The 16,117-nt window shown below is 40.0% G+C and overlaps 1 protein-coding gene across 1 annotated transcript in view; it reads left to right on the top strand.

The window, feature by feature from the left end:
• The window catches only part of CD63 (CD63 molecule), a 37,085-nt gene extending 32,019 nt beyond the window's left edge, over positions 1 to 5,066 (top strand). The window contains exons 5-8 of the mRNA XM_075336953.1: positions 614 to 709; positions 1,831 to 1,968; positions 3,997 to 4,080; positions 4,380 to 5,066. Of these exons, the coding sequence (XP_075193068.1) occupies positions 614 to 709; positions 1,831 to 1,968; positions 3,997 to 4,080; positions 4,380 to 4,445 (384 nt within the window). The 3' untranslated portion in view covers positions 4,446 to 5,066. The remainder of the gene's footprint in view (positions 1 to 613; positions 710 to 1,830; positions 1,969 to 3,996; positions 4,081 to 4,379) is intronic.
• Positions 5,067 to 16,117: the final 11,051 nt, after the last annotated feature.

The raw sequence follows: 16,117 nt of genomic DNA, 5'->3' as shown, positions 1-16,117 counted from the left end.
GACATCTGGTGAGACTTTAATATCAACAGCACCTTTTTCTTAAAAAAAAAAAAAAAATATATTTAGAAAATTGATGTGTTCAATACTTATTTAACCAGCTTGTTCATAAAGAGATAAAATATTGATTTTATAGACTTTCTGCTCTGATGGTGGAAGGAGAGCAGTATGTTTGGGCATAACTCTGAAGTCTATAGTTAGACCGTATTCACACACTTGTCTATTGCCGTCCCAGCTGTGGGTCTCTTGACATGATTGCAGCATTCTCCTAATTCTCCTAAATGCCTGAGGCTTAAGCGGGCTTTACACGCTACGATATATCATACGATATGTCATCGGGGTCACGTCGTAAGTGACGCACATCCGGCATCATTTGACATATCGTAGCCTTTGACAGGAGGTCAGGAGCCTTTGTAGCTGGTCTGTGTCATAAGTGCAATATACAAGATGGCCCCTCTGTCTTCTCTGGCACACTCCTCCTCCAGCTCATCCGTTATTATGCCAGACTTATACAAGTTGAATCAGAAAAAAATAGTTTAAAAGTCCAAGTATTGTCTTGTGACAGTGAAACATGAATTTTCTTTTTCTTTTTTTTTTTTTTTCTTTGTTATTTTAGGTACAGAATGCATTTTCAGACACAATCACAGATGGCATGAAAAACTACAATAGTTCTACAGAAGCAAAGAAAGGAATTGATGATCTGCAGAAAAGTGTAAGTTGTGATTGCCATTCAGATGAGCAGATATATATTACTCTGACAGCTGGTGCCGCTCCTACTTGTAAGGGAAACCCAGGCTGAGGCCTTCACACGTCCGTGTCTCCGGTACGTGCAGACGTAGCCCAACTATAGTCAGTGGGTCTGTGCTCCACGTGCGTGTTTTGCCATAACCGTGTGGAGCATACATGTGCCCCACATGTAGACATGTCCATTTTTTTTTTTCTCCGGCATCACGGGTGTCACACGGACCGCACCGATGTGATCCATGTGACACGCACCGGAGACAACACACGTGCTTGTGAAATAAAGAGAATTTCTATACTCTCCTTCTCCAGTGCTGCTGTCTCTGCCGCTGCTGGCACTTGCTTCCGACCCCCGCTCATTATGCTCATCGCATATTCACTCCACTGCGGACCGGAAGCAGCAGCAGTGGGGAGTGGGCAGGGCCGGAGACCACAGATCAGAACCACTGACAACACCAGGGACAGGTGAGCACAAAGTTCCTGTTCTCCATGTGTATTCAGAGAACACACGTGTGTCATAAACATGGCACACTGAGGGCAATATACACCTTTTGACACATCCGTGAAAAAATGTGCGTGATTTTCAAGGACGTGTGAAAGAGGCCTAAAGAAGATTTTGTCAATATGGCTTAATGAGAAATAGACAGTGGTTGTCTTGTGTTTTAAAACAACTTTTTTTTTTTTTTTTAAACCTTTAATTATTGTAATTATTTGTTATACAGAGCGGCCTGGGCTCTTATATACAGTATTCTAGAATACTGTATATAAGGTCACTGGCTGTGGCTGCAGCTCATAAGGGAAATCCTGGTGACAGGTTCCCTTTTATCTGCTTTACACAGGTGAGGGCTGTTAAGCTCGGGATATGTGTCTAGTCATGGAGGGCAAGCTGCAATGGAAGACACAAGTGATGACAAAATTTCAGACAGCTGCAGACCCTCGCTTGCGGTATATTCAGGAAACCCTTATACCGTTCTAATAGAAGATTTGCTACATTTTTGGAATCTACTTTGCTGAGCTTTATCACCGTTCATAATAAAGCTTAGACTGTTAATGTTGGCATTTGTGCGTATTCAATGTCCTCTTCCTCTCCAGTTCCAGTGCTGCGGTGCCAATAACTTTACCGACTGGAAGAACTATGATCCGTTTAAAGGTACTAATGACGTACCCGACTCCTGCTGCAAGACTCCGTCCACAAACTGTGGCAAGAACTTGACCAACATTTACACTGTGGTAAGTATGAATAGGTCTGTGTCCCGGCAGCACATAGTGTAACATGTGATACTTTATTAGCCTGCAGTAGCAACGGTTCGGTTTTAAGCGTGTGGCTGTGTGTGGCTGGCTGTATATGTATATATCACACACATGTGTGTATGTGTATGTATGTATATGTATATATATATGTGTGTGTGTGTGTATATATGTGTGTATGTATCACACACATACACATATATACGTGTGTGTATATGTGTGTGTGTGTGTATATGTGTGTATATATATATATATATATATATATATGCATACGCATACATACATACGCATACATGCATGCATGCATACGCATACATACATACGCATACGCATACATGCATGCATGCATACGCATACATACATACGCATACGCATACATACATACGCATACGCATACATACATACGCATACACATACATACATACGCATACGCATACATACATACGCATACATACATACGCATGCATACACATGCATACACACACATGCATACACATACACACACACACTATAGGGCTGCGGCTGGGAATGAGGGTGCTGCGGGTCATCGGGGGCACGAGCAGGCAGCGCCTGCTCATGACCACGTGGGCCCGCTCATTACATATGCACGCCCATCCTCCCGCCCATCTCTCAGTGCAGAAGCCGGCGCGGACAGGTGGGCAGGAGGACGAGCGGGGACGCGCGCATAGCAAAGAGCCGGCCGCATGATCACCCCTGGCAATTACAGCCTGGAGTGATCATGTGCGGCTGTATTCACTGCCCCCCGCGCGTCATTACCAGCGCGGGGTGCAGTGAATCAGTGTACTCACCCGTCCCCGTGTGTGGAGCCGCCCCCCTGCTGCACGCGATGTCTTCCTGTCTGTGCCGGTCAGCTGATCTGTGCTGAGCTGGTCAGCTGATCGGCACAGACCGGAAGAGATCGCGATGCAGCAGGGGAATGGCTCCACACACACAAGTCAGCGGCGCAGCGAGGAAGATGATCGGTGCTGGAGGAGTGAGGAAAAGGTGAGTATAAACGTTTGTTTTTTTTCTCTGTGCTATAGGATACAGGCCATATACCAGGATGGTATATGAGCACGATGGGGGCATATAGCAGGATGGGAGTATATGAGCAGGCAGGATTGGGGGTATATGAACAGGATGGGGGTATATGAACAGGCAGGATGGGGGTATATGAACAGAATGGATGGGGGTATATGAACAGAATGGATGGGGGGTATACCAATAGGATCGGGGTATATGAACAGGATCGGGGTATATGAGCAGGATGGGGGAATATGAGCAGGATGGGGGAATATGAGCAGGATGGGGGTTTATAGCAGGATCATATACAAGGCAGGAGGATCATTACCAGGATGGGGTACCTTAGTAGAGAATGTGGGGACATTACCCCCATAACAGTGTCAGCAGCAGATCCTCGCCCCATAACAGTGTGTCATGACCACATTTTTTGCTTAAAGTTTTATTTTCCCATTTTCCTCCTCTAAAACCAGGGTGCGTCTTATAGTCCGAAAATAAATATAAATTTATATTTATATATATATATATATATATATATATATATATATATATATATATATATATATATATATATATATATATATATATATATATATATATATATATATATATATATATATATAAATTTATATTTATTTTCGGACTATAAGACGCACCCTGGTTTTAGAGGAGGAAAATGGGAAAATAAAACTTGTATAATATGTATATATAAAATGTGTGTGTGTGTGTGTGTGTGTATATATATATATATATATATATTTCACTCACTCACTCACTCACTCACTCACTCACTCACTCACTCACTCACTCTCACACACATATATATATATATATATATATATATATATATATATATATATATATATATATATATATATATATATATATATATATATATATATATATATATATATATATATATATATATATACAAATTATACAATCTCTTGTAGTGAATACTGACTTGTGTATATTTTTACTCTTACGCAGGGTTGTGTGCCCCAAATAGAAAACATGTTGAAAACAAGAATAGGTATCATTGCTGGTGTTGCCTTGGGCATTGCATTCTTCGAGGTGAGTCCTTCATTTAATCTTAAAGGTGGTTTTCTACACTTTGCACTTTTTTTTTTTTTTTAATCCCCATGTTCTGAGTCCTGCAGTGGTCCTAGCATGAAGCAGAACTTCTACAGCTCGCCTGTTGTATGGCTGACTTAGGTGGTTGCTACACCCCATGATCAGTGTCTTGTTGATATATTAACATTAAAAAGTCAATTTTATAGATCTGATACATCAAATAAAAAAAGGGATGATAAACCCGCTATTAGACAAGTGAGATTGGAGTTGGCTTTAATAATTTGTAATTTTTCTTTTAGATCTTGGGTATAGTGTTTGCCTGCTGTCTAATGAAGGGAATCCGAAGTGGATATGAAGTCATGTGAACGTCTCCAGTGTAGAAGATTACGCCGTGCTGTCACTTCCGCTGTTGCCATATTAAGATACACTCTGGCGTCTGAATGATTTGCAACTGTTTTGCATGTGCCAGGCTGTAGCTTCATAAGGCAAAGTGTGTTGTTTCCTGTGTGAATTAAATACTCTGTATCACTAGTTTTTATGTGTTTGTGGGAAGCCTGTAGCTGTCACTTCTTACTCATATCTTGCATATATACTGCACACTTTAGCTACAGATGTTCCTACAGGCAGTTGTAAAGTAATTGATTTAATCTCTCGGGTTTTTTTTAAAGCTTTACCAGTCTTGTTCAAGATGGTTTATGGGAAAGAGCATAGAAAAAAATAAAATATAGACTGTAACATTCCTTCAGTGCCTTAATGCAATATTTTTGCCTCTGTTCATAATGGAGCTGACTATATATATTTCTATATCTTCAATGCAGAAGAAATGTAAAAAGTGTATGTAAGCTGTGCCATAAGTGATGCCAAGGGGAGATGTCCTGTACGTATTGCGAATAGCATGTGCTATGTTGTACTTAATTATTGTGTCTAACGTTCCATTTCTACAAAACGGAAAATTTTAATGCCAATAATAAAGTGATTAGAACGGCTGTGCGACCTGAGCGTGACTTTATTTATATTTTTTTGGGGGGGTTCACTTTTAGATACAGCTCTGGCAAAAATTAAGAAACCACTACAAAATTGTCAATTCTAGTTTTTTGGGGTTTTTTTTTTGTTTTCTTTATAGAATAAAAACAATTTACATTTTACTCAAAAATATACCTATAAACTACTGACATGTCTCCAAATTTCCAGGCAATAAATTTTGTATTTCCTGAAAATGATAACTGATCAAAATAACAAAATAATCCCATTGCTTCCAGACACCTCAAAGAATGCAAAGAAAGTTCATAATCATTTAGAAACAATACTAAGGACCTGTGTGCACGCTGCAGTTTTTGCCGTGGTTTTGCTGCGTGAATTGCTGCAGAAAATGTTCATAACCTTTCTGCAGTCCTTCCCCAGCAAAACCTATGGTAAAAAAATGCTGTGTGCAGTTTTTTTGGTTTTTTTTGTGTTTTTCTTCCAGCATGACAATCTACCATGCCACACAGCTAGGTCAATTAATGGGCGAATGAAGGACCACCACATCAAAACCCTGTCATGGCCAGCCCAATCTCCAGACCTGAACACCATTGAAAACCTCTGGAATGTAATCAAGAGGAAGATGGATAGTCACAAGCAATCAAATAAAACTGCTTACATTTTTGCACCAGGAGTGGCATAATTCACCCAAAAGCAGTGTGAAAGACTGGTGAAAAGCATGCCAAGACGCATGAAAGATGTGATTAAAAATCATGGTTATTCCAGAAAATATTGATTTCTGAACTCTTCCTGAGGTAAAACATTATTAGTATTTCTAAATGATTATGAACTTGTTTTCTTTGCATTATTTGTGGTCTGAAAGCAATGCATTGATTTGTTTTTGATAATTTCTCATTTTCAGAAAATACAAAATTTATTACTTGGTAATTTGGAAACCTGTCAGTAGTTCATAGAATAAAAAATATATATATTTCACTTAAATATACCTATAAAGAGAAAAATCAGAAACTGATAATTTTGCAGTGGTCTCTTAATTTATTAATAATAATAGAATAATATTTTAAAATTGCCAGAGCTGTATATAGTTAAATAATGACTGTCTAAGATCTTGGCTTTTGTAGGTTTGCCAACATATAATGTGCTCCAGTTTCTGGGGAAAGTCGGTGTATATGGGCTGCAGCACTAAATCATTGCTGTGGATCTGTTATTTTCAGGAGTAATGGGGGTCCCTGCATTTGGTGCCCCTAGGATCAGAAAATGATGCCATACCCTTGCAATAGAGATTCCTCTCAATGGCTTGCAATCTAAAGGTGCCTATAAGCATCCAGCTGACAACTGTCTCTCCTGACTCTCAATGTGTAATGACCCAAAAGGGGTCATTACAAAAGTTTGTGCATTCATATGAGAATAATTTATGATTTAATGTGTTGCCTTTGTGTCATTCTGTCAATTAAATGTAAGTTGTTGCCCTGTAATACCACTGGAGACCAGCAGGTGGTGATATATAAGTGTTAGCAAGGGACTGTATTGGGGGATGTCTGATCAATATCCTCTAGAGCAGTGTTTCTCAACTCCAGTCCTCAAGACCAAACAACAGATCATGTTTTAGGTTTTCCTCAATCTTAGACACAGGAGAATTCCATCACCTGTGCAACATTAAGGAAATCCTGAAAACCTGATTGAGGAAAACCTGAAAACATGATCTGTTGGTGGAACTGCTCTATAGCCTGGTCACTATGGTAACCAGGGCGAGTCGATAGTTGAAACAAGCAGAGCTGGAGGTGATGAGCAGGTGACAAGTGCGGATAATGTCCTGTACCTCTCCAGACAGTGTTTTCAGACCCCATTGCAGCAAGGCCAAACTGCAGATATAGATTTGCCAATACAGAGCACCAGTCCAGCTGCCGACTAACCAAAGCCTGTATAGAGATTCAGGGTCGCAGCTCAATGCATAAGATGTGAACCTTCATTGTGTGATCCAGTAAACTGTTTGAACTGTTTATACCAAGGTGCGGTCTGCCTTATTACTACCTACCTCATACAGATCTACCCTGGGAGCAGGTTTGGAGCATCCGGGAGCAGGTAGGAGCACCGTGACACCCCAAACTGCACAACACTGCAGAAAAAGGCACACCACCGCTCGGCACCTACGTCTGGGCCTAATAGTGCCTGCTGCACCTACTACACTACTACCAAAGTGTGACGTATGTTACATCTGGTGCTCTGTAATGGCAAATCTATAACTGTGGTTTGGCCTTGCTGCTATAGGCTTTGATAAGACTGTCTGGAGAGATGCAGGACATTATCTGCCCTTGTCACCTGCTCATCACCTCCAGCTCAGCTTGTCTCAACTGTCATCTCTCCCTGGTTACCATAGTGACCAGCTATAGAGGATATTGATCAGACATCCTCCAATACAGTCCCTTGCCAACACTTATACCACCACCTGCTGGTCTCCAGTGGTATTACAGAGCAAAAACTTACAGTAAATTTGACAATGACGCGACAATACATCAAATCATAGGAGAATAAATTATGAATGCACAAACTTTTTGTAATGGTCCCTTTTTAGGTCATTACACATACACGTGCGCATTTTGCAGGGTATTCATCTATTCTCTATGCAAAGAGCAGGGAGATCAACTCTTGGCAGGTTATTTGCATGTGAACAACAGATTGGCAGCAAGATTTCCAACTGGCAATCCCATCTTCATCAACACCCTGTTAGGAGACACCAGAGTTGTCTGAAATCTGTGTTTCACTGACTTTAGTAGGTATGGAGGCCTTAGAGGGGTTGCCAAATAGTGGACAAAACGTGGAAAATGAAAATAACACTTTTATATTGTATGGCCCTTCACTGGTGCAATTACAGTGATGCCGGTTTGTGATAATCTGAGATGCAGCACATAGTATAATATTTAATCATTTATATAGCACTGTTAATTCCACAGCACTTTGCATACAATGGCAACACTGTCCCCATAGGGACTCTAGATTGTATGTTTTTGGAGTGTGGGAGGAAACCGAAGTATCCGGAGGAAATCCACGCAAACACGGAGAGAACATACAAACTCCTTGCAGATGGTGTCCTTGGTGGGAATTGAACCCAGGACCCCAGCACTGCATTGCTAACCACGGAGCCACCATGCCACCCATCAGTGGCTTCTGATTGGCAACAGTGGACATAACAAACTGTTACAACCAAGGGAAGTGTGAACATTGCATCTAATTAGTGGTTGCTGATGGGCAGCAGCTTTCATGTGGCATAACAATCTGCACCAGCATTGCAGGAGGGGAGTATAAGGCTTGCAGTTTTATATGGGGCACTATGGCATTTAATGGGGGCGGTGGGAGGGATCAGAGTAGTGAACAAACCTCCTTTTAAGCGTAAATGAGGGTTGATCTGAGCGAGTTAGGTAGTGGTAGTTGTAGTATGTTACTGAAAAATTTGTGTTTGAATTGATATGCTAATAAAGCTGTATATCTGAAGCCTCTGTCACTCCAGCTCTATTGCTCACCCAGCTCTGCCACCAATTACTCCATATTAGTGTATAGACTGACTTCTCAGAGTACTATATGGACACAGACTTACTATTATTCATGTACACTGCTCTGTGCAGTCTGCATACAACAGCTATGCACAAACTCCACTATGCACGGCCTGTATTAAGAGGCCTGGCTGCACCATGTATACAAAAGTGCAAAAAATATCAAATATATATGAGGTATTAGTTAAAAAATTGGCCAATGTACATAAGCCTGCAATCCTCATCATAGATCCTCATGCTTGCAAGTCCCTACACTGATAAATACAAAATAGCAACAAAAAGAGGAGATAAAAACTCCCCCAAAAATTAATATACTCACAGCAAAAAAGAGGGCAACCAGTCCAGTCAGCCCAGGCCGACACATCTAATGCACCAACAGGATGCAGACAAACCTCTCAACGTGATGGACACTTCACAGGTGCAAGGTAAATTGCACACTAGTGGCGCGCATAGGGCACTGTTCACACTTGTATGCGCATGGTGTCCAGCCAGCAACCTATTATCACGCCCTTACTATTAGTTAGTTTTATCTAACAGCTATGCACATCAGAACAGCCATATGTGCGATTGGCAGAGATTCTCGCTGGTCAGCAGATAGTTGCAGGATCTTTAAAAAAAAAACGCTAATTTTGAAAATTATAATCTGATTTTATCCACAGGTTACAGCATGAAGCCAAAGATGATATCCACCACTTTCTTTTTTTTTTTTTTTTTTTTTTTTGAAGAAAAAAAAAAAAAATTCCAATATGCTAAAAACCTCACAAAATTTAAATTGTAAAGTTGTCGGAAGATACTTGCATGGTTTGGACCACACATGTTCCTTGGTATTTGCCAAATGGGGTGCTACTAGGTACTAACCATGCAGGGTGCCCTAACATTTGCTGCTATCCATTTTAATCTTGTTAACTTAAAAGATTATATAGTATGTATGTATGTGTGTATATGTATGTATGTATGTATGTGTATGTATGTGTATATGTATGTAATATGTATGTAATGTATGTGTGTATGTATGTAATATGTGTGTGTGTGTGTTATATAAATTATTTTAATTTATTTTTTTTCTCTTCCCCTTCACTTCAAATACAATGAAATGTGTCACCCTTTAACTAAACCTTTTAGAGATCATTTAACCTTCAACTTAAAGGGTTATTCCCATCACCAAGATCCTATCCCAATATGTAGTAGGTGTAGTAGTAATATTAGCAAATACCTCAAATTAGAAATGTAGTAGCTGTGTATACATTAAATGGAAGTAAACTCGGGACTACAGAACAGTAGAAGGACTTGGGCATTCTCATTACAAGTAAGCTGAGCAGTATTCAATGTCAAGCAGCAGCTGCTAAAGCAAACAAGATTTTTTTTTTCACCTGTAAATTGAGAATTTTGAGGAATGAATGATTAGTCTGGGAAGAGAGAAAGCAGGTTTCCCTGATTTTTAAATATTAGTTTCTTATTTTCATGTGTCCTATTGACTAATGGGGCAAATAATGTAATGATTATGCATTAGTGTAAAAAGCGTATAAATTTTAATTTAATAAATCAATAGGACATATTACAAGATTGTGTGTTTTCATGTCCCAACAGCGTGGGGACCCTTGACGTATGGGTTATGAGCTGATATATTCTGGCCAAAATATGACCAATACCTCACATTTATTATCATTTTTATCATTTTATTATCGCACAATTCTGCCGGTCCCCTGGGATGTCTGTCCACTGCACATGGACAGGGAGAGTTTGTTTTTTTTTTTTTTTTTACCTGTGTCAAACTTGTGTGCAGCAGATACTATTGACAAGGGCCTATGAGGGGGTTAAACTGCTAGGATCGGCAAGAATACTGATATTGAGTGCACTTTTCCACTTGCGATTTTCATGTGCGAGTGCAATCCGATAAAACATTGGATCACACACCAGTGTTAATCAATGAGGCAATGTCCTCCTGACTTTTATTTTTGGACATGTATCGTGTTCTTGGTGCAATCGCAGCATGCTGCATTTTGCAGCGAGTCTCTGCTCACGCACTCCCATATAAGCCTATGGGAGCGTCTGAAACATCGCACTGCACTCACATGTTATGCGACCGCAGTGCGATATACACAGAGACAGACAGCGGAGGAGAAAGTGTTCCCTCCCACTTCTCTGAGGCTATGATACAATCGCCAGATGCATTACAGTCACATGACCCACGGCTGACGCTCGCAGCAGAGGGTCATTAGCATATAAAAGCGAAAAGAACCCTAACAGTTACAACAGGAGCACAGAAGTGACTATCATTCTGGCCTCTTCCACTGAGCGCACAGATGCAGAAGCTCTGCCATGTGATCAGCGTGACAAACATATCCGTCACAGAGCGTATTGAGTGGATTGAGTGGATTCATCATGGATATATACTGTAAGTCATAAGTCATTAAGGGGTTAAAGTGATGCTATAAACATAAAATTACCTATTGTTTAAAATAAACTTTTGTATTACGTTGCTATGTGTATATTAAAAAAATTTTGGAAAAGGTGTTATATTTAAAAAACAAATCACAGCCTTAAAATTGCATGGTTAGTAAGTTGTATTTCTTTTTTTTTTAACACTGGACACCAGGGCTTTTTTGGACTGATACTTTGGGGTGCTTTGGACAAGCTCGTTACTCAAGCGAGTATCACGGTCACTCAAGCACCATGCTGAAGTTCCCGCTCCACATGTTTCACGGCTGTTAAACAACCAATAAACGTGGGGATTGCCTGTCATACCTGGTACGGCCAGAATCACACTTGCTAGTGCCGCGCGTGTAATTCGCACGAGTCTCTCATGGCAGAACCCGGCATGGCCGCACACTCCCCTGACAGGAGCGGGTCGGTTGCATATATCTCTATACAGCTCAGACGCTCCTGTATGCATAGTGTGCAGCCAAGCCGGGTTCTACTATGAGAGACTCACGCGAGTTACACGCGAGGCACTAGCAAGTGTGATTCTGGCCTAATGCCGAAGCCGTGTTGGCTACTGGCATTATTCTGATTGGCTGGCCGCATTAGGTCTGATATGAGACGCGGGGGTGCAATGCTCGACACACTCTCATCTGGAAGCAGTTCAGGGAGAGTTGATCTAGGAGGGAGAGCTTAGATTAGAATTTACCAAAACAAAATAATGTCCCGCCCCCCCTACATATTATATACTTGCACCCTTTACTGCATTTAATGTGGCACTAAAAGATGATTAACCTGGTTTAACCTAATAAATAAGAAAAACAATATGAGGCTCCTCTATTTTTGATAACCAGCCAAAGTAAACCAGACAGCTGTGGGCTGATATTATCACGGTCCACGATTATTAAGCGTTTCCTAGCCTAAAATTAGCCGCCCAAAAAATGGTGCATCACATTAGATGTTTGCCTTGGCTCTTCACGATTACCCTGGTGAATTTTCACTCAGTGTAATGGTAGTCTGGACTAATGTCAGCTGGCATCAAGCTCTGGTGTTAGTAATGGAGAGGCATCTATCAGACACCCCCAATACTAACACAGTAAGTTAAAAGAAAAAAAAAAAACACAAATATTTTTTTTTATTTTTTCTTTAAAGAATACCCTGAATCTAGCTCTGATTCACCAATATATTTAAAATAAAAAAAAATACATTCATATCTGAAGTAGTCCACCGAATCCGACATGGTCCACAACTGGAAACCTAAAACATATAACAAGAGAAAAAGACAAGATACTATCCCATGTTCATCAATTTATTATTAAAAAAAATAATCCCTGCACCTCTGACATAGTCAATGGCGTTCCCATGGTCCGCTTGTTGCCCGTATCTCCCTGCACACCCATGTTCAAGTTTTTATGATGAAGAAATAAAAGAAGAATTGTTTTCATTACTGGTGAGTTTTCCTCTTGTTTCTTTTCTTTGGACTATATTAAAACAAAGAGGAAGTTGACCAAAGCAAAGTAATGTTCTGCCATAGCTCCCAACTGACCTAGATTGAGCGGGGTTGTCCCGATTTGAGGGCTCAGTCACAGTGTCCCGGCAGTCAGAGCTTTTGTGCCAGCTTCCTCTCACATCCCCTTGCAGCTCCTCCCAGTCGGGGGCAGGGGCAGAATCTGTGCAATGCATAAATTTAATGAACAATTCTGGTCTGGTTTCAGAAACACTATAGGGAGCTGGGATAATGTGTGAGGTGACAGTATGGAGAGTGAGTGGATAAATATTTGAGGAGACAATATTAGGAAGGGAGAAATGTATGAGGAGACTTTTAAGTCACATTTCTATTTCCTGTGAGGAGACACATAATAGTGAAGGACAATTATTGATTCACAAACACAGCATGGGGCAAATATTTTTATTCAGGAGATTTCCGGGATCGACTGGTCCAATCAGATTTAATCTGATCAAGGAATAAATCCTAGATATCTGCCTGCATGCTGATCCCCATATAAGTTTATGGGTACTCGAATCATGAGCTTTAAAACGGTGGTAGAAAATGCTAGGGGGATTAGAAGAGGCATGTTCATACCAGTCTATCAGCGGCTATAACACTACTTCTGGGGCCGCTTATTATCCCTCATGCATATACACTGTTTTTCCTGGCCACCAGCTGTGATTGATTGCAGTCAGACCGCACCCCCACCCTGTGTGACAGCGTGTGGGACTGCATGAAATCACAGACGCTGTGTGCGTGTCTATAGTGGTGTTAAAATAAACTAACACAATAGTGTAAGGTCCCCCCATATTGTGATACACAGCACAGATAAAGCATATGGGTACAGGCTGCAGCCTCCAGCCGTGTGCTTAGCTGTGTATCAAAGTAAGAAACCATGCAACTTTTTTTATTTATTATTATTTATTTTTTAAATAAATTATTTTAAAAAACAGCATACTGTCCCTCCCCCACTTTTGATACCAAGCCATGATAAGCCAACAGCTGGAGACTGGTATTCTCAGGCTGGCAGAAAACTGCATCGAAACGGCATCAAAACGTTTTTTGTGATTTTTTTTTTTTTGCCAAGAAATGCAGACTTGGTGTGGAAATGTATACACCAACTTCCTGCACCAAATCTGCAACTCCTGGCAAAAAAATCGCTTCAAAGCCGCATGCATTATGATGAGGTTTTGATGCAATCACTTGGCAAAAAAAATGTGGTTTTCTGTCTGTGGATATGTTCTGTGCCCACGTGCTGCAACTTCAGTATGGGGTCATGTCCACTTGCGTACCGCTTCCGATGCGAGAGCGATTGTATCACAGGTGCGGAGAAGATGGAGGGAACACCTTTTCCCCATCTCCTCCACTGTCTGTCTATGTGTGCACCGCACTGGAGTCGCATAACATGCGAGTGCAGTGTGATGTTGGGGGTGCGTGAGCTGAGACTCGCTGCAAAACGCGGCATGCTGCGATTGCACCGAGAGCACGATTTGATATGAGAAAAAAATAACAAAGGGATACTGCACTAAAGATTATCACTGGTGCGATTGGAATCCGATTTTTGGATCGCACTCCCACATGAAAATCGCAAGTGGACATGAGCCCTATGTAGTAGAATCGGGATCGTTGTGGGACCTCGTGTGGAGTACGTTGGGTGTTTTTGGGGTTAATAAATTTGAGAAAGAGGATGGGGGTTTTTTGTATTTTATTTTAAATAAAGGATTTTTTCCAGTGTTTGTGTTTATTTCTTTTCACTTACAGATTAGTAAGGGGGGGGTCTCATAGATGCCTCCCATTACTGATCAGTCAGGTGTTTGGATGATATGTTGCTGAGCATTCTGGTGGTGGTCAGGCTGCTAGTGGTCAGGTCCCTGCTGATCTTGGTTTGGTAGAAGTTGCAAATGACCAATTTTTAATCTAATGCACTTTCTTTAAAAAAGCGCCACACTGGACAACATCTTAGGCTATGTTCGCACGTTGCGTCGGAGTACCTGCAGTTTATTCTGCACGTTTTCCTTCCCTTGGTTTTTGACCAAATGGCTTTTGACCATTTTTTAGCGCTAAAAACGCATGCGGTTTTTTCGCGTTTTTAGTGCGTTTTTAGCGCTTTTTACATGCGTTTTTCTTCTTAAAAACGCATATGCGTTTGTCATGTCATTGAACTCAAAAATAAAGTTAAATGATTCAAATACAAAAATGTCTGCCTTTCCTGTCTAGTTTATGTTAATTTGTTATGATGTCATTTCCTGAAGCAATGATAACTCTAAAATCATCAAGTTTGAACATGAAAACACTTCATATGTAGCAAAATTAAAGTATACAAACACAGATTTTGGTGCAAAAAATTAATTTATTTCTTTACAAAGCTTTATTAACGTCATAAAGCCATTTTTAAGCACATTACAACATATGTGCAACATATAATTTATATGAAAAATACATAATTTTTTATAAACAGCACACAGAAAAATAAGATTAGAACATTATGAAATTAATGATCCGAAAATAATTGGCTGCTGAAATATCCATGAGGTTGTTGTTGTAAATGCAAATTTACATTTAACGGGGGTTGTATATTCATTTGGCTAGATTGGGGTTTTTGAGTTTGTATGGCTTGTTGCAAATATTGTTGGTGCACATTTTGATTATAGGTATTTTGATTTAGAGAATAAGGTTTTGGTATGTAGATTGGGTTTGGGGCAATAGTTGCAGTATTCTTTTGGGCTGGTGGGTTTTTGACTTCGTCAAAAATTTGTTCAATTTTAGAAATGATTGAGCCTGATGAAGGGAAACTACCCTCTTCCTCATAGCAAGTCAGCATCCCACATATGGCTGTCATGCATGTATTTTTTTTCTTCACATCTTTAATTTTTCTAATTCTACCTGCAATACTAATGCCAAAATGATCAATGTCATCTTCTTGGGCACTAGTATTCAATAATTTTAATGTTTCGTTACAAATAACTTCCTCCTCTAATTGTATATTTTTGGTGTTTTTTCTTTTGTTTTTTGGCTTGGTATATTTTGTGGGACCTGAGGTAATTGGTGTAGATCTAGGTGGTGATTTCTCTGGGACACTACCAATTTCTATCTCCCCTTCATGTTCAGATGAAATTTGATCTATATTGCCTGATGGCCCTTCCTGGTGTTGTTGATGAAGGCTCTCTTGCCCTTCTTCATCATCAACAGGTGTTTCTGCTGCTACATTTCCTGAAGTTCTGTTGAAGGGAAAGAAAACATAAAAATCAATTAAATACAATGTAATTTATTGTGATGATAACATTATTTTTATAAAACAATGTTAACATACTGTTACATGAATACTTACTCTCTAGTTTTCCGACTTGTGCATAAAAATGACAGTTCATCATAATAGATGAAATTGGGTTTTTTAGGTGAACTGCCACTTTTCATGCCCTCATTCCTTAGCTTGTGAAATCTGTCCTTAACAGAACGCCACCTTTTCCGCACATCAAGCTCTATTTTAATTTTTTAAGGAAAATAAAAACAAAAATGAAAAATTAATTCTAAAATGTAGAGTAAAATTATTAAATAATTAATTTAAACCACAAATATACCAATTTTATGTTGTAAGGCTGCA

Source organism: Anomaloglossus baeobatrachus, chromosome 2 (assembly GCF_048569485.1).
Source record: "Anomaloglossus baeobatrachus isolate aAnoBae1 chromosome 2, aAnoBae1.hap1, whole genome shotgun sequence".
NCBI lineage: Eukaryota > Metazoa > Chordata > Amphibia > Anura > Aromobatidae > Anomaloglossus > Anomaloglossus baeobatrachus.
The sequence above is the reverse complement of the archived record's forward strand: the minus strand, read 5'-3'. Positions and strand labels throughout refer to the sequence as shown.